This window comes from Aquarana catesbeiana, linkage group LG03 (assembly GCF_042186555.1).
Source record: "Aquarana catesbeiana isolate 2022-GZ linkage group LG03, ASM4218655v1, whole genome shotgun sequence".
Lineage (NCBI taxonomy): Eukaryota > Metazoa > Chordata > Amphibia > Anura > Ranidae > Aquarana > Aquarana catesbeiana.
Genome location: NC_133326.1, coordinates 616,982,813 through 617,002,910, shown reverse-complemented (window position 1 = coordinate 617,002,910; position 20,098 = coordinate 616,982,813). Strand labels below are relative to the sequence as shown.

Sequence of the window (20,098 nt, the reverse complement as noted above, 5' to 3'; positions counted from 1 at the left end):
TGTGTACACAAGTCCGTCGCACAAAAGTTCACGCATGCTCAGAATCAAGCAGAAGGAGCCGCATTGGCTATTGAACTTTTTTCTCAGCTCGTCATATGTCTTGTACGTCACTACGTTCGTAATCGTTGGCCAATATTTGTGTGACCGTGTGTATGCAAGACAAGTTGGAGCCAACAACCTTCAAACAAAAATCCAAGGTTTTGTTGTCGGAAAGTCCGATCGTGTGTACGGGGCATTAGAATACACCAGATTGTATGTAAGATTTGTATCAGCCAGCTAGATTGAGTGAAGGCTCCCTCTAATGACAACTGGTGGTATTGTGGGCTGTGGCGACATCACAGCTGGTTTTACTGGCTCAAAACTTCATTCCTGCTCCACCAAACAAGGTCGTTGGCCAATATTTGTGTGACCGTGTGTATGCAAGACAAGTTGGAGCCAACAACCTTCAAACAAAAATCCAAGGTTTTGTTGTCGGAAAGTCCGATCGTGTGTACGGGGCATTAGAATACACCAGATTGTATGTAAGATTTGTATCAGCCAGCTAGATTGAGTGAAGGCTCCCTCTAATGACAACTGGTGGTATTGTGGGCTGTGGCGACATCACAGCTGGTTTTACTGGCTCAAAACTTCATTCCTGCTCCACCAAACAAGGTCCAAGCCTTGGTTAAGCTACCGTGTTTCCCCGAAAATAAGACACCGTCTTATATTTATTCTTCCTGAAGAAGACACACGATGGCTTATTTTCAGGGGATGTCTTATTTTTATTAAGCAGCAGCTTTACCGGTGTTTGTGGGGGGTGAGAGACCCACAGACTGTTGCTAGTTGGTGCAGGGGGAGAGAGACCCACAGTGCTGAGTAAAACGGCAGCCACAGCTTTACTTCTTCCCCTGAGGACACACGATACCTAAAGCAGAGCGTCCTGCTCCTCACTTCACTGAGACTTTTACTAGTTCTCCTTCTATGCCTCAGCTTGCAGCACGCACAGAACGACCGGGACCTGAGAGGGGGAGCCGACCTTGTTTATGGGGCTGTCCGCACCTCTCCGGTCACCTCCGAGATGCCACTGTCACGATGGGGCAGATGAGAAGGGCTGCCCGTCTTCTTTACTGCTCCGCGCCACTACGCTGCATAGCCACGCCCATTACTATGTCTTATTTTCGGGTTATGGCTTATATTGTGCAAATGCTTAGAAATCCTGCTACGGCTTATTTGATGGGTATGTCTTATTTTCAGGGAAACACGGTAGTTGCATGGTGTTTGCATCCTTGACAAATAGTATGATTCTTCTGCAATAAAAAGCCTGCACAACAACAACAATAACCTCTTAGCACAAGATATAGAACAACAATTGTATAAGTTTTCCTGTGCATACAGCACATAACGCAAGGATCTGATGACTAAAAGCTAGCACCTGTTGCTCAAGGTTATGGCTTGGTATGTGCAGATGGATGGTGATAAATATAGTGTACACAGGCCGCACCGTTCTGTGGTCAGCCACACAGTGGACACCTCCTCCCTCCTCCTCCTCCTTGGAACCCCAGTGATCCAACTAATTAGGGCAGATCTCTCCTCAGCAGTCAGCAGATTCAAGGCCTGACTACAAGTGCCATAATCTTCCCTGCTACAGATCCACTCAGACACACAGCCTGACTGCCTGCCAGGGGTTAGCTTCCTGCTTCTACTAGACACACTGTACATAGCTATGAAGCTGTAACAGGCAGATCAGTACAGAGCTATGGAATCCAACAAGTCTCGTATGCAGGACAAAGAGGAATGCCAAGCTTGTAAAAAAAAAACAAAAAAAAACACTTAGACCTTATGGGCAAGAACTGCACATGTTGTACAAAGCAACTATTTAAATGAACCAGCAGTGCCAAAAAAACAACAGTACCCTTTAACAAGAAGCAATGTAAGTTTGCCCTCGCTTGCAATACAAGCCTAAGAGATTGCTCAGAATCACCCAGGTCAAGAAAAACACCAGGATTCAGCCAAACATATGACATACATGTGAAGCACCATTATGTATACATCCACCAAACCACCCCCCATGCTGCAAGGGTTAAATGAGTGTTAGTTCCATAGGTATAGGAATTAGCTGTAACTTATTTCTTGCAGCAGGTTTCAGGCAATCATCTTTTCTCCGACACCCCAGCTTGTGGGCAGGCTCATGCTGTCCTCACATACAATGCAGGACTATTGGTCCTGCATTGTACCTAACAACTTCAATACCGGGCAATTTCTCCCCCTTCCTGCCCAGGCCCATTTTAAACGACAATTGTGCGGTCATGCAATGCTGTACCCAAATTATGTTTTTATCATTTTATTAAGAAAGCTAGAGCTTTTTTTTTTTGCTGCGGGAAACACAGGCACAACAGCCCATTCAAATAAATGGGCTGCACCAATTCGCACCAATTACACAAATTCGCATAAGTGTAAATCCATTGGTATAAACACATCCACCCCCCCCTTTCCTCCAAACCCTGTGGTTTTAAAAGCCTCCACAATTTTGGGAAGGCTTTCCACAATTTTTTGCAGTATATCGGGTGGAATTTGACAAATGAATGAGCTACCATGCACCCGCAAACCCGCAATAGTGTTACCCAGGCCTTAGAGAACAATTGGGAGACAGGGCAGAGTGTTGTCACCGTATAACATGAGGATTATCAGGTTTTCTCTTAATGAAAGCTGCAAATTTAAAGATCAAAATTACTTCTGAACATGTTAAAGTGATATGAGAATGTATGCTGGACTCACGCTATTGTGTTATGTGCATTGGTGCACTGGATTGATATAGGTTGCATTTTGGAGGAAGGGATGGGGGTAAGAGTCTTCAATCAGCTTCAGGTGCAGGCATCTCTAGTAAGGGAGCCGGTGTTCTGCCGAGAAAGTTCCACTCGGCGGATTAGTTCCCCCCTCTACTGCGCATGCGCAGTAGAAGCCGGCGGAAATAGCCGAAGCGGAACAGCTGAAAATCAGCTGTACACGGCGCCTGTAAGAGGGCCCCTCGCGGGCTCGCTTCGCTCGCCACGCTTCGGGCACGGCCTCGCTGCGCTCGGCACTTTTAGATTCCCCCTCTAGGTCCACTTGGATAGAGGGGAAGGAACCTGGACCCAGAGCGCAGGCGCCGTGTACAGCTGATTGAAGCTTTTGAGCTTCGGCTATCTCCGGCGGCCGACAGTAGTACGTACTGCGCAGGCGCTGCGCCTGCGCAGTAGAGGGGGGGAACCTATCCGCCGAAGGAACTTATTCGGCAAGACACCGGCTTCCAGCTGTAACCCATTAATAATCTTGTAGTCTGTGACCTGTGATGTGTCCCAGAAGACTGCGGGGGAAGGGGCCGGGGCGAACTGAGCCAGAAGTAGGAGCGGGTACCTGTCAAAACCAGGTACTCCGCTCCCCCCCAAAAAGTGCCAAATGTGGCAGTGAGGGGGTGCAAACAAGCAGAATTTCCCCTTTTGGGTGAAGTTCCGCTTTAAAGAAGAAAGTAAAGCATGATATATTTTTACAGCGTGGACTAGCGCAACCATGAACTATATGCAATATACCCAGCCAATGTTAAGTAGACATCACTACTCCAATGATCTTCATTTGCTTCTGGGTCTTGTGCCGAGCAGCCGGCCTGACGTGTTGTGAATACAAGAGGTTGGCTGCTAGGTGCGGGCGCCATTCAAAAGAATGCTTTGCATCTTCTGAATGAATGCAAAGCGTTCTCTGATTGTATGAGATGGAGAGGCGGGGCGGTGATTTCACTCTCTCCACCTTGTCCAATCAGAGGACTCTTCATCATTTCCACTTTTACTCAATCTACTTTAAGGCTGGGTTCACACTTGATTCGAATGCGGATGACAGCAGGGGTCCAGTACGTCCTGAATCAGGCCCGAATTTTTGCCTAAAGTCGGAGCCAAAGATGCACAGGACCCCTGTGCAGGCCGATCTGGAGATGTGTGAACCGGCTTCATTGAGAGCCGGTCACAGTCTCCTGTCCTGCGAACTCCGCATCCAATTCGCATAAGTAAATCCATTGTTATAAACACATCCACCCCCCTTTCCTCCAAACCCTGTGGTTTTAAAAGCCTCCACAATTTTGGGAAGGATTTCCACAAATTTTTGCCGTATATCTGGTGGAATTTGACAGGTCCTGATGCTAGATGACCTGCCTCCCATAAACTTTCCAATTAATTTCAGAGGTGTTCAGGGTTGAGATCAGGGCTCTGGCAGGTCACTAAATTTCCTCCAAACCAAACTAATCAAACCTCATCTTTATAGAAAGCAATAATGTGGAGGGGCAGCCACATACTTTTGGAGGTTTTCTTCATCTGGGTGAAACTTTTGCCTGCATCATCCTATGAGTGATTAGACACTCTTCTGACTCTGATCCATGTGTGCTTGTAAACTGCAGCCTGAGCTACTGACCTCGGCAAATAAGGGGATTCTTTTTTTTCCCCAACAATGGGCAAAGTGAAAAAAAATAAGCTAACGCTGTCCCCGTTAGCTTAAGATTGGAGTAATAATAATAATAAAATAAAAGTGGAGGGGGGGCTGGTGGAAACTCATATGGCATCTTTGGTCTCTAATAGGAAAATATCAGCTATTATTTGTCTGGTTATTTCAGAAAAATCAGGTTACTTGTATGGCCAATTGACCCAGACCAATCTCATGGAGGTATCACAACAGCAGCCAGCAAGCTTGAGGGCTGACAAAGTCTGAAGGCGATTGACATATGCCAGCGTAACTTGGCGCTCAACATGTTTCACGACAAATAGGAGCTTTGGTATTCTAAATAAATAAAAATACACAAGGATCTCCAAAAATACATTGAATCAGATTGAGAACTAACATTAATGGGTATGATAATACATTCAAAAAGGAGTATTTGAATGTATTAACATACCCATTAATGTTAGTGATCAATCTGATGAATGTGATTCAATTTTTGGAGATACTTACCAGGCATTTTTATCCATTTAGAATACTTAACTAAGCCCCTGAGCAAGCGATTCGTTGTGAAACCTGTTGAGTTCCAACAAGCTACGTTGACCTATGCCAATCCCTTTCAGACTTTATCAGTCCTCAAGATTACTGGCTGGTTTTGCGATACCCTCCTTGGGATTGGTCTGGGTCACTTGACCATACGAGTAGCCCGATTTTTATCAAGGTTTTTCTATGGATTTATGTAATCTAAATAAAAATAATTTTAATATTTGGTGCCTATAAAGTTCATGGTTTTTCGCCCAATTTCTCCTAGACTGAAAAAAGACAAGGAGCCATCCATTTGATCCAAAACTAAACTTAAAGCTGAACTCCAGGAATCTGTGAAAATTCACTCCGCAACCTATCCCACCCAAATCTGTCTGAAAGTGTCTCTTTTCTAGTGGCAACTTTGCCTCTCTGGAGACCAGAACTGCCATTCACAAAAAAACAAAGCAGGCAGCGTTGTGTTTCTTTTGGTTGCTGCTTTTACACATACACAGCGTGACTAATGGATCGCATAACACTGCAGCACTATGAGCTTTCAGTTTTATGAATGAATGAATGAATGAATGAATGAATGATCACAGCACAAGTCATTTATAAAAGTGAAAGCTCACACAGCACTGCAGTAAATGTTCACTCAGAGCTGCAGCTCTGTGTAATGTATCTGTGGCTGCCTTTACTCCATACAGGGCATCAACAGATAGTTTACACAGAGCTGCAGCTCTGAGTGATCTTTTACTGTTATAAACAAACAAGTGGCACCGATAAAATTAAAATTACGGTAGATAGCTATACAAAATGATAGACATCCTTGGGGGCCTACACTATATACGGTTACCTGCATTTTTTTTCTTGGATAAACACAGGTAACTGCAATTACACCCACAAAACAATAGTTGGGCTTCTGAGTGTTCCACAGTATGCCAAATCTTGCAACATGTTTTCATAATATTGAACCTCACTGGATGGCACCGCATGTCACTGCGTAGTAAGCTCAACAAGTTGCTGTGTGGTGACATGACTAAAGTGTCACTTTGTGCACTTCACATAAGGTTTACAAAAAAAAAAAAGGGGGAGCTGTCTGATGCAATAAATTACACAACACACCACACCCTGCTGCACATCACTGCAACCCAAAGTGTGCGAGCAAGTGTGAACGTGCCTTAAATGAAGTTAATATGTTAAAGTATAACTAAAGGCATAGGAATAGCATGGGGTTAGAACCACTGCCATTTTTATTACTGTCCCTATTAGGGAGATTCACTCTAATTGTCCTGTTTGCCAGTGTCACCAGGAAAGAAAGTTATGGTAAACTCCAAATTTTGAGCTGCCACCAGAACAGGAATAGACAGGACAACTCTATTGGGGAAACTATGCAAGTATAGCTCTATCTTTCTTACACAGGTTAGTATAGTTGTAAAGAGGAAGGTGGGCAGTTTAAAGGTTAGTTATGTGTATAGCTGGAAGTCTCCTTTAATGGTACCCTAGACAAAAAAAAAGCATTTACCCCTTGTGGTGTGGGGGAGGCACCACTGCAATGATAGTTTCAGATTCCCCCAGTAGTTCAGCTTTAATGCTATTCAAACCTTGTTTATTGGGATATTTGGTAATTATATATGTACATGGGGGTGACCACCTTTGATTATTACATATGCAGTCTCTTTTATCTAGTTGTTCCTTGCTGATCCCCTTAGGTCTACCACAGGAAACTCTAATTAGTGCCCCTTGTTGCCAAAGTCCAAAGATATTTTGCCTTGGCTGTAGGTCACATGGAGGAGCTCAGGAAGAGTGGGTTTAATTTTTTTAATCCATGAGAAAGAAGAGGAACTTTTATAGATAGGTGCACTTTAAATAATCCGGGAAATGTATTTAGTTTTTAGGACTGTACAGTATTGTTCCATTTTGTGTATCTTATAAAAAGTGTCATGAAAGTATCTTGCATAGCAGGAAGACAGCAGCTGACCTGGATCCATGAAATATAAGCAGGCGATGTACTGTAAAATAGGGTACAGTGTGTAAAACGAGCAGGGCGCTCTGTAGAGAAAGATTTGCTGATTTTTTATCATTTGCCTTAGTAGATGGAAGAATTAGAGCGAAATTGATTGCCATGCAAAATTATAATTGGACAAGGAACATTTATTAAGGGGACATTTAGGACACAGTCTTAGTTAAGCAAGCTAAATGTGCGGTACAGCAATGCACGTTGCTGCCCATTGGCATTCAATTTCAAAATGCATACAAGAAATAAAGAAAAAAAAAACAAAAAAAAAAAAAAAAAACCCTTGCCATTGTCTCAACATGTGCAAGAAAGAATACAGGCTTTGCAGTGTGTAGGAAAAGAACAAGGCTGGTACCGTTTTTTGGTCAATCAACACCGCTTATATTTTGCCTTCCCTGGGGCTTTTTTTCCTGTTTATAGATATACTAATTACCGTATATTTTTATAGAAAACCTTTCCATTTTCATTACATGCCTCATTTTAGACCCAGTGATGTCATCACTGGGTATCTGTGGCTCACTATATAATGTAGGGAGACCATGGCTGGTGGGAGAGGCTGGTTGGGTATATCTGCCCGAATACAGGCAGTCCCCAGGTAACGAACACAATAGGGACTGTAGGTTTGTTCATAAGTCGAAGTTGTTCGTAAGTCGCAACACTGCATTTGTAAGTGTAAATTCCAGTCGGAACACTGCGTTCGTAAGTGTAACTGCCGCCTGTTCATGGATGTGGGATGTTCCGGGCGCTTGTTATGTTATCTGGGGCGTAGTACAGCAGTGTGGGATGTGTTCGGAAGTGCTTGAAAGGTATCCAGGACCTGCGTGGAGCACAAGTGGGCGGCGTTGGAGGACTTCGTAACTCGGGGACTGCCTGTACATCAAATCACCCTGCCTCAGTACCCCGCCTCAGTCTCGGTGCACACTGATGCGGGATTCACAGCGATTTCATCACACTCCGTTCATGTGAACCGCTGCGGGTGTCAATGTTAACACCCCAAAAAAACAGGTTGCAAAACTCCATGCGATTGGCTGAATCGGATAGCATGGAATCAAACACCCATGTGATCTAATTCCAGTGCAGCAGAAACAGGTGCATGCACCTTTTTCATGCAGGTGTGGTGCAATTTGAGCCATAAAAAATGAATGGGCTCAAATCGCACTGCAAACAATTGCATGTGATTTTAACAGGAATGTGGTGAGATTCCTATCTGAATCACATGCGGTTTCCCGCACCTCATCAGTGTGAACCAGCACTCGAGAGCCCTTAGCCCTGACACAACCAAAAGGCTGGCTCTTGGGAGAAGTTATGCAAATATCAAAATGCCTTGATGGAAGGATGTCAGTCTGGAGGAGTGGGGGCGTTCCTAAGCAGAGTTCATTTGCATGCAGAACACCCTAGGAAATGTCTATATGCGATATTTAGTCTCCACGATTGAAAGGACTGAAATCCAATGAATGAAAGGGGCGGGCCAGGATGTCCTCCAGCCAGTAAATGATTTGAGCTCTGACTTGTTGCAGCTCCTAATGCACACAGTGAGAAGCTTACAGTGTGCAGTAAAATCACATCACAAGCCATTTCAGTAAACAAGCGGAGCATGTACAACTGTGCATACCTGGAGTTCAGCCAAGGAAGGAGGAGGTCTATACTTACCTGCTCTGTGCTCTATTGCAGAGCGGTCCTTACCTGCTCTTTTGGGGTCCCCTGCCAGCGCTGAGTGCTCCCCCCGTGTGTGTGCCCCCATAGCAAGCCGCACTATGTGCATTCATACACACACATAGTCCGGCTCAGTCCCACCCTTTGACTCACAGGATTTGGCTGACAGGAGCAGGAACCAATGCCTCCAGCTACTCTCACATTTTCCTGGTGAGAAGGAAGAGAGACCAGCACTGCAGAAGACAGGCACAACGCTGGATCAAGAGAGGGCTCAGGTAAGAGTGGAATGGATTAAAGCGGAACTTCACCCAAAAGGAGAAGCTCCGCTTGTTTGCACCCTCCACTGCCACATCTGGTTTTGACAGGTACTCGCTCCCACTTCCGGCTCAGATCGCTGTAGCGTTCGGAGCCAGAAATTCAGCCCCCCTTCCCCCGCAGTCTTCTGGGACACATCACAGGTCCCACAAGACTACAGGACCATTCACAAGGCACAGCTCGGCTCATGCAGGTGCGGTAGGAAACCTTCTGCGAAGCCGCAAGGCTTCACTTCTTGTTTCCCTCACTAGAGATGCCGGAGCCTGCACCTGGAGCCGATTTAAAGAATTGGCTCGGCTGAGGACAGTGCTGGATCCCTGGACAGGGAAGTGTCCTTACTTTAAAAGTCTGCAGCTACTGTATTTGTAGCTGCTGGCTTAACTTTTTTGGGGTGAGCCTGGAGCTCCTCTTTAAAGGTTAAAAATGCGGCACAGTGGCGCAGTGGGTAGCACTCTCGCCTAGCAGTAAGAAGGGTCGCTGGTTCGAATCCCGACCACGACACTACCTGCCTGGAGTTTGCATGTTCTCCCTGTGCCTGCGTGGGTTTCCTCCGGGTACTCCGGTTTCCTCCCACACTCCAAAGACATGCTGGTAGGTTAATTGGATCCTGTCTAAATTGGCCCTAGTATAGGTATGAATGTGAGTTAGGGACCTTAGATTGTAAGCTCCTTGAGGGTATAGGGACTGATGTGAATGTATAATATATATATGTAAAGCGCTGCGTAAATTGACGGCGCTATATAAGTACCTGAAATAAATAAATAAATAAATTTGACTTTATAACCACTTTAAATAATTAGAAAACACTCATCAGAAAGCCAAAAAAGTATCAAAAACTCTTGTACTGTACAGAAGTGTGAATTGACCCTTAAAAAAGTAAGCTTTGCATAGACCATTCATTTTTTTTTTTTTTTTTTTATGAAAGGTGTATTGCCTGCAATGCACAACTCTGTATAAGGGGAGAAGATTATTACCAAATCAACAGCCAAAAGGCACCCAATCTTGAGCTTGAACATCTTTCCTAGTGTAGGGTCAAGCCAAGCATGATGTCAGATGAGTGACTCTGCCACTAACAACTAGTTGCAATCACCAGCAGCAGAACCACAAAGAGGACCCCCCCCCCCATGGAAGGGCTCCCTCAGCAGATGAGGCAGCAAGATGGCAGGAATCAAGATTCACCAGCGATCGGGGGAGCGATCCCAGACAGGCAGCTTCTTAGCCATCCTGACGCTGGCGATTTGGTCACCCATCTGACATCAGCTGTCCATAAATGGAACAATTTATCTGATCCAAAGAAGATTCAACCAAATGAACGGGTGGGGGGGTCGGCATCTGGCTAAAAGGATTCTCTCTCAACAGGAAAATTGTTTGTTTTTTTATACTTTCCAGCTTTTCAGTCATTCACAATTGTCATCAATAACATTTAAATTGTTATCAGATCAGTCTAAAAATCTTTCCATCTATAGGCATGCTACACACTAATCGCAGTGCTATCTTCTACAAGTCTAAGGGGCACTGCTGACACAAAGGACAGACAGAGCAGCGACGTTAGACCGTCTATGGTGCGTCTAACTACATCCCAAATCTACCCCATACCGGTCACTCCCCTTGTTGCTTCTGGGGCCACCGGAGGTGAACTGACAAGGATCCTGTCCTCTTTCTCTGCTTTGTCCTCTTTCTCAGCCTTGCCCCCTGTGATGTCCCTGTCAGGGGCTGGCTGGCTGTTACCTGTCCCCATGCCGCATCCGTCCCACCAGGTAGAGGATTAGAAGGGGACTGAGGAACTCTAAAGCTGCAGCGCGAGCGCGCTGACACCTACAGCAAAGCTGCAGTGTGGGGGAGGAGGCCAGGAAATCCTATTAGTGAGTCAGGAGGGGGGGGCTGGGAGGGAGATCCCTGATCAGGGACACAGAACTGCTAGATTACTGTGCATACAAGTGTCTATAGGACACTCAAAACCAGAACACATTATAAAACACATAAAGAAAAGCCACAAGGTTTTTTACAACATCGATACCAAGGCCCTCATATCTGTCTTTGTCCAGTGTACTTTGTATGTAAAGTATGCTACAGGAAACATCTCTTATTGCTGAAAGCAGCCAATCAGATTTCAGCTGTCATTTCCCAATATAAATAGCACACTGCTGATTTCTGTTTGCACACCTTTCATACAGCAGCCCCATTGCTGTGGAATTCACAAGCTGCCAAGCAGCCCAATCTAGGAGCAGAAACACAAGTATTCTCAATGACAGTGCCAGAAAAGGCCTAAAAAAATATAAAATAAAAATTAGACCACACACACACACACACACACACTTAAAGTGGTTGTAAATTCTTGTTTTAAAAAATAAATAAAAAAATATATGTTCCACTTACCTGCTCTGAGCAGTTGGTTTTGCACAGAGAAGCCCAGATCCTCCTCTTCTCGGGTGCCTCTTGGCTGCTCCTAGCCTCTCCCTCTTGTTGAATGCCCCCACAGCCTAAAAAGTGTCACTTGGGGTCAGATTTGTCCGCCGCAAATATCGCAGTCTCAGTAAAAGTCACAGATCGCCGCCATTACTAGTAAAAAAATAAATTAAATAAAAGTCCCTAACTCTATCCCGTAGTTTGTAGACGCTATAACTTTTGCGCAAACCAATCAATATACACTCATTGGGATTTGTTTTACCAAAAATATGTAGCAGAATACATATTGGTCTAAATTTATGAAGAAATTTTTATTTATTTATTTGGATATGTATTATAGCAGAAAAGCAAAAGTTTAGGCCAATATACAGTATCTCAGTGGAGTACACCCCTCACATTTTTGTAAATATTTTATTATATCTTTTCATGTGACAACACTGAAGAAATGACACTTTGCTACAATGTAAAGTAGTGAGTGTACAGCTTGTATAATGGTGTAAATTTGCTGTCCCCTCAAAATAACTCAACATACAGCCATTAATGTCTAAACCTCTGGCAACAAAAGTGAGTACAACCCTAAGTGAAAATGTCCAAATTGGGTCCAATTAGCCATTTTCCCTCCCCGGTGTCATGTGACTCAGTGTTACAAGGTGTCAGGTGTGAATGGGGAGCAGGTGTGTTAAATTTGGTGTTATCACTCTCACTCTCTCATACTGGTCACTGGAAGTTCAACATGGCACCTCATGGCAAAGAACCCTCAGAGGATCTGAAAAAAAACAATTGTTGCTCTACATAAAGATGGCTTAGGCTATAAGAAGATTGCCAAGCCCCTGAAACTGAGCTGCGGCACCTAGGCCAATAACATACAGCGGTTTAACAGAACAGGTTCCACGCAGAACAGGCCTCGTCATGCTCGACCAAAGCATTTGAGTGCACGTGCTCAGCGTCATATCCAGAGGTTGTCTTTGGGAAATAGACGTATGAGTGCTGCCAGCATTGCTGCAGAGGTTGAAGCAGTGGGGTGGGTCAGCCTGTCAATGCTCAGACCATATACCGCACACTGCATTAAACTGGTCTGCATGGCTGTCGTCCCAGAAGGAAGCCTCTTCTAAAGATGATGCACAAGAAAGCCTGCAAACAGTTTGCTGAAGGCAAGCAGACTAAGGACATGGATTACTAGAACCAGATAAACGTATTTGGTTCAGATGGTGTCAAGAGTGTGTGGTCGCAACCAGGTGAGGAGTAAAAAGACAAGTGTGTCTTGCCTACAGTCAAGCATGGTGGTGGGAGTGTCATGGTTTGCGACTGCATGAGTGCTGCTGGCACTGGGGAGCTACAATTCATTGAGGGAACCATGAATGCCAACATGAACTGTGACATACTGAAGCAGAGCATGATATCCTCCCTTCGGAGACTGGGCCACAGGGCAGTATTCCAACATGATAACGACCCCAAACACACCTCCAAGACAACCACTGCCTTGCTAAGGAAGCTGAAGGTAAAGGTGATGGACTGACCAAGCATGTCTCCAGACCTAAAGCCTATTGAGCATCTGAGGGGCATCCTCAAACAGAGGTGGAGGAGCACAAGGTCTCTAAGATCCACCAGCTCCGTGATGTTGTCATGGAGGAGTGGAAGAGGACTCCAGTGGCAGCCTGTGAAGCTCTGGTGAACTCCATGCCCAAGTGGGTTAAGGCAGTGCTGGAAAATAATGTTGGCCACACAAAATATCGACACTTTCGGCTCAATTTGGACATATTCACTTAGGGGTGTACTCACTTTTGTTGCCAGTGGTTAAGACATTAATGGCTGTGTGTTGAGTTATTTTGAGGGGACAGCACATTTACACTGTTATACAAGCTGTACACTCACTACTTTACATTGTAGCAAAGTGTCATTTCTTCAGTGTTGTCACATGAAAAGATATAATAAAATATTTACAAAAATGTGAGGGGTGTACTCAAAAAAAAAAATCGCAAGCGTATATTGATTGATTTGCACAAAAGTTATAGCATCTACAAAATAGGTTATTTATTGCATTTTTATTATAATTTTTTTTCTTACTAGTAAATGGCAGTGTACTGCGATTATTATCGTGACTGTGACATTGCGGCGGACATATTGGACACTTTTTTTTTTAAACCATTGACATTTATACAGCAATCAGTGCTATAAATTGCCATTGATTACTGTGTAAATGTCACTGACAGGGAAGGGGTTAACACTAGGGGGCGATCAAGGGGTTAAATGTGTTCACTGACTGTGTGTTCTAACTGTGGGGGATGGGACTGACTAGGGGAGGAGACTGATCGGTGTTACTATATACTAGGAACACACGATCTGTCTCCTCTCCTCTGACGGGAGGTGGATCTGTGCGTTTACACACATACACACACATTCCTGCTCTGTCACGAGCGAACGTGCATGCCCAGCGGAAAACGCGACCACCGGGCACAAGCCAAGCTTTCAAAGACATATGACGCCTGCCTGGAATGAGAGCCACCTTGCGGACGTCATATAACAATACACGGGATGGGAAGTGGTTAAAGTGACGCAGTGCCGTGTCGCAAAATATGGTCTGGTCAGGAAGTGGATAAAATCTTCCGGGGCTGAAGTGGTTAAAGAGACTCATTCGGGTCAAAGTGATAGAAACTCTTTAAAGGCCACCAATGACTCACTTATGCTCACCACCCAGGACTCCCCCACTGGTCTGCTCTACTGAACCAAAGGAAGCTCCATGTCATAGCTTACACAGGGTTGACGTCACCGCTTTGTCATGTGACATCGTGCAGGTATTTTTTGTGGGTTCCCCATTGCACTGCATGTAGGCCTGCCGATTCATGTCAACAGGCTGCCTATTTTCCAGTCCAGTCACATGATTTGGCCCCTGTGTCAGCTAGCAACAGCTGCAGGGGAGAGCAGGAGCTGATGACAAAGGCTGCGGTATGAGAGCCAACAGGTGACGACATGGCTCCCTAGCCATTGTCAGGCACTCACTCTATTCCCCTGAAGCTGACGCAGGGGATCTCATGACCTGACCGGGCTGAGAAATAGGCAAGTACAGTGGGGACGGAAAGTATTCAGACCCCCTTAAATCTTTCACTCTTTGTTATATTGCAGCCATTTGCTAAAATCATTTAAGTTCATTTTTTTCCCTCATTAATGCACACACCGCACCCCATATTGACAGAAAAACAAAGAATTGTTGACATTTTTGCAGATTTGTTAAAAAACAAAAACTGAAATATCACATGGTCCTAAGTATTCAGACCCTTTGCTCAGTATTTTGGTGGAAGCACCCTTTTTATCTAATACAGCCATGAGTCTTTTTGGGAAAGGTGCAACAAGTTTTTCCCACCTGGATTTGGGGATCCTCTGCCATTCCTCCTTGCAGATCCTCTCCAGTTCTGTCAGGTTGGATGGTAAACGTTGGTGGACATCCATTTTTAGGTCTCTCCAGAGTTGCTCAATTGGGTTTAAGTCAGGGCTCTGGCTGGGCCGTTCAAGAACAGTCACAGAGTTGTTGTGAAGCCACACCTTTGTTATTTTAGCTGTGTGCTTAGGGTCATTGTCTTGTTGGAAGGTAAACCTTCGGCCCAGTCTGAGGTCCTGAGCACTCTGGAGAAGGTTTTCGTCCAGGATATCCCTGTACTTGGCCACATTCATCTTTCCCTTGATTGCAACCAGTCGTCCTGTCCCTGCAGCTGAAAAACACCCTCACAGCATGACGCTGCCACCACCATGCTTCACTGCTGGGACTGTATTGGACAGATAGAAATGGAAAGTTTGGGACTTTGAGTGAGGCACGGGATAAAGAAGGGAGAAAGAAGGGGCAGTGGGACTTTGAATGAGACAGTTGACAGATTGGGGTTAAGATAAAAAAAAAGTTCAAGTTTATTGCATATGAATCATACTGGTGTATATTACATGTAAAAGGGTTGCGTGTGCATGTGCACCAAGCATGTCCTACATAAATACATGTATATAAAACAATCAACATGGTATCTCAGCAATGAGTGGCTAACACATATATCCTATAGAAAATATACATATGAAACTGGGAAGCACAAGACAACATAATGTTAAAAAATAAGTCTAAAAAATGATGCATGAAAAATTGATAAGAGTAGGATCCTATAGAAGTCATGGTGGCAACATCCTTGGTGCCCGACGCGTTTCTGTGAATACACTTCTTCAGGGACGGATGCTATAGGATTTCTGAAATAAAATTATAATGACATCAGGAAGTAGACTAAGTTGCAGCCAGAAAAGACTAAGTCAATTTCTGGATACTTACAAACGTAACCAAGCTATGGTGTGTTGCAAGGACTGGGTCAAAAAGGGTTGGCCTTCCCCGGAGCTGAGGTGGCAAGGGATCCAACACATGACAGGCGCAAACAGGCATCATCCACAGAGTGCAAACCATCTCGAGGTGGCCAATAATTGGAGAGAATATCTGAAATGGATAAGTAAATCCATTAAGATACACCAGAAGTGCTAAACTTGAGGGTAGGAGAAGTGGGGACTTGAGAATAAAATCACAGAATGTTACCTTCCCAAAGCTGTGGCGTCTGCACATGTGTGGAGGGGAGGACTGCGCCAGAGGGGACGCCTGATATGCAACCCGCCTGCGATTACCAACACCGTCACGCTGGGCCGACAAGGCATGGGGCAGGGCCCCTGTCTGGGCGGTGGGAACCCGTCCATGACTGGCGCCACCACGTCCAGCTGAAGCGGCAAAGATGGAAATGTCTGCGCCCGCACAGCAATGCCAACCAGTGACCTCATGTGTGGGAGCAATGTGTGGGAGCAATGCGTGGCACCGATGCGATATGCTCCCCCGCCCGATCCCCCACACCAAACCGGACCCCCCTGGGGTGGACGTGGAGGGGATGGGGGCACTCAGGGCGCATCGCAGCTCCGGGTATCGAACAAGAAATGGTCTAGAGACTGACCACCATGTTGGAATGTGTGTGCAGTGCACCCAGGTTTTAAAACATAATGTTGCAAGAAAAAGTGTGTGTGGACCGAATTGGTACACTGACACACACTTAAAACCCAAATAAAGCTAGGCAGGGGATAACTGCCTGCTACTGTTAACTGCCTCCATCCCTGGTATGAGGTAGAAATGTAAAGTTTGGGACACGGGGTGGTGCCTCCATCCCGAGTTCAGAGGAGAAAGAAGGGGCAGTGGGACTTTGAATGAGACAGTTGACAGATTGTATTGGACAGGCGATGAGCAGTGCCTGGTTTTCTCCACACATACCGCTTAGAATTAAGGCCAAAAAGTTCTATCTTGGTCTCATCAGACCGAAGAATCTTATTTCTCACCATCTTGGAGTCCTTCAGGTGTTTTTTAGCAAACTCCATGCAGGCTTTCATGTGTCTTGCACTGAGGAGAGGCTTCTGTTGGGCCACTCTGCCATAAAGCCCCGACTGGTGGAGGGCTGCAGTGATGGTTGACTTTCTACAACTTTCTCCCACCTCCCGACTGCATCTCCGGAGCTCAGCCACAGTGATCTTTGGGTTCTTCTTTACCTCTCTCACCAAGGCTCTTCTCCCCCGATAGCTCAGTTTGGCCGGACGGCCAGCTCTAGGAAGGGTTCTGGTCGTCCCAAACGTCTTCCATTTAACCACTTAAGGACCAGCCTCGTTTTGGATTTTAGGTGTTTACATGTTTAAAACAGTTTTTTTTGCTAGAAAATTACTTAGAACCCCCAAACATTATATATTGTTTTTTTTCTAACACCCTAGAGAATAAAATGGTGGTCATTGCAACCCTTTTTTAGCACCGTATTTGCGCAGCGGTCTTATAAGCGCACTTTTTTTTTGAAAAAAAATCACTTTTTTGAATAAAAAAAATAAGATAACAGTAAAGTTAGCCCAATTTTTTTTTTATATTGTGAAATATAATGTTACGCCAAGTAAATTGATACCCAACATGTCACGCTTCAAAATTGCGCCCGCTCGTGGAATAGCGTCAAACTTTTACCCTTAAAAATCTCCATAGGCGACGTTTAAAAAATTCTACAGGTTGCATGTTTTGTGCTACAGAGGAGGTCTAGGGCTAGAATTATTGCTCTTACTCTACCGGTCGCGGCGATACCTCACATGTGTGGTTTGACCACCGTTTTCATATGTGGGCGCTACTCACGTATGCGTTCGCTTCTGCGCGCGAGCTCGTCGGGACAGGGCGATTTCAAATATTTATTTTACTTTATTTTATTTATTTTTGCACCGTTTAAAACAAAAAAAAAATTTGGATCACTTTTATTCCTATTACAAGAAATGTAAACATCCCTTGTAATAGAAAAAAGCATGGCAGGTCCTCTTAAATATGAGATCTGGGGTCAAAAAGTCCTCAGATCTCATATTTAGGTGGGCAAACCCACCGCAGAGACCACCGTTATCGTGTACAGAAACGCCGGCCACAAAGATGGATACCTCGGTTGTGGCAGCAGCTGCTGCCGTTACCGAGATATCCATCTTTAAAGTGATGACGTATATATACAGTGGCTGGTCGTTAAGTGATTAAGGATTATGGAGGCCACTGTGCTCTTAGGAACCTTAAGTGCAGCAGAAATTTTTTTTGTAACCTTGGCCAGATTTGTGCCTTGCCACAATTCTGTCTCTGAGCTCTTCAGGCAGTTCCTTTGACCTCATCATTCTCATTTGCTCTGACATGCACTGTGAGCTGCAAGGTCTTATATAGACACGTGTGTGGCGTTCCTTATCAAGTCTAATCAGTATAATCAAACAGCTGGACTCAAATGAAGGTGTAGAACCATCTCAATGATGATCAGAAGAAATGGACAGCACCTGAGTTAAATATATGAGTGTCACAGCAAAGGCTCTGAATACTTAGGACCATGTGATATTTCAGTTTTTCTTTTTTAATAAATCTGCAAAATTTCTGTGTTTTCTGTCAATATGGGGTGCTGTGTGTACATTAATGAGGAAAAAAATTAACTTAAATGATTTTAGCAAATGGCTGCAATATAACAAAGAGTGAAAAATTTAAGGGGGTCTGAATACTTTCCATCCCCACTGTATATTTAGCAGGTAAAATAAATATTGAACATGTCACGATTTTTCTAGGTAAATATATTTCTAAAGGTGCTGTTGACGTGAATTTTTCACCACGTCAGTAACAACCCTTGCAATCCATACAAAGAAACCAAAACAAATAAGTTCAGAAATTAAGTTACGTTTAATAAAATGGAATGACACAGGGAAAAAGTATTGAACACGTGAAGAAAGGGAGGTGCAAAAAGGCATGGAAAGCCAAGACACCAGCTGAAATCTATTAGTAATTAGAAAGCAATCCTGCCCCTTGTCAGTGCAAAATAAGATCAGCTGGTTCAGTCTCAACTGATGGCCTATAAAAAGATGTCTCGTTACCAAGGTGTCACACAAGAAACATCTCATGATGGGTTAAAAGCAAAGAACTCTCTTAAGACCTTCTCAACCATATTGTTGCAAAACATACTGATCACATTGGTTACAGAAGAATTTCTAAACTTCTGAATGTTCGTTCCAGTTAGCACTGTTGGGGCCATAACCCAGAAGTGGAAAGAATATAATTTCACCATAAACCGGCCACGACCAGGTGCTCTTCAGAAGATTTCTGACAGAAAAGTGAAAAAATTATCAGAAGAGTTGTCGAAGAGCCAAGGACCACTTATGGAGAGCTTCAGAAAGACCTGAAATTAGCAGGTACAATGGTTTCAAAGAAAACAAGAAGTGATGCACTCAACCGCCATGGCCTGCATGCATGCCCACCACGCAACACTCCATTGCTGAAGAAAAAGCATGTTGGAACTTGTTAAAGTTTGCAGCATAACATTTAGACAAGCGTGTGGAATACTGGGAGAATATAGTCTGGTCAGATGAGACCAAAATTGAACTCTTTCGATACCATAATACACACCGTGTTGGGAGATCAAATGGCACTGCACATCAACCCAAAAACACCCCCATACCCACAGTGAAGTTTGGAGGTGGGAACATTATGGTGTGGGGATGTTTTTCAGCATATGGTACTGGCAAACTTCATGTCATTGAAGGAAGGATGAATAGAAAAATGTACCAAGCCAGTACCATATGCTGAAAAACAGCCCCACACCATAATGTTCTCACCTCCAAACTTCACTGGGGGTATGGGGGTGTTTTTGGGGTGATGTGCAGTGCCATTTGATCTCCAAACACGGTGTGTATTACGGTATCGAAAATGCAAAACTCCGGTGGGTGTAACAAGATGTCCGCTTGCCCCTTTCTCACTGTATCCTTACTGTGGACGAATGCGGGGTGTAGCAAGATGGCGGTGAGGTAACGTCACTTCCATTACCAATTCTGACGGAACACCGGCGACTGGTTTCTCCATACAGGAAGCGTCTTGAAGCTGTCATTACCAACAAAGGATTTTGTATGAAGTATTAAATACATTTCAGTTAGCGTGTTCTTTTTCCCTGTGTCATTCCATTTTATTACACATTACTTCATTTCTGAACTTATTTGTTTTAGTTTCTTTGTATGTATGGATTGCATGGGTTACCAATGTGTGGTGAATATTTCACGTCAATAGCGCCTTTAGAAATATTTACCTAGAAAAATGGTGACGTGTTCAATACTTAATTTTACCCGCTGTATATCGTTTTTACATAGGTTAGTTATAAGTGTTAGGAGGGGGAGGGAGCAATTTTAAGACTAGTTAGGCTTTAGCAGGAATTTTACCTTAAAGCGAGTTCCACT

The 20,098-nt window shown here is 44.4% G+C and overlaps 1 protein-coding gene across 3 annotated transcripts in view; it reads right to left on the bottom strand.

Moving 5' to 3' along the window:
- PPP3CC (protein phosphatase 3 catalytic subunit gamma) overlaps positions 1-20,098 on the bottom strand; it is a 140,245-nt gene that overhangs the window by 102,720 nt on the left and 17,427 nt on the right. Inside the window, exon 1 of one of the 3 annotated variants that reach the window (XM_073622278.1) lies at positions 10,670-10,818. The exons of 1 other annotated variant lie outside the window; for it this stretch is intronic. In XM_073622278.1, the coding sequence (XP_073478379.1) occupies positions 10,670-10,679 (10 nt within the window). In that variant the 5' untranslated portion in view covers positions 10,680-10,818. Of the gene's footprint in view, positions 1-10,537; positions 10,819-20,098 lie in introns of those variants that run through there. One more of the 3 variants, XM_073622279.1, reaches the window with a different exon arrangement.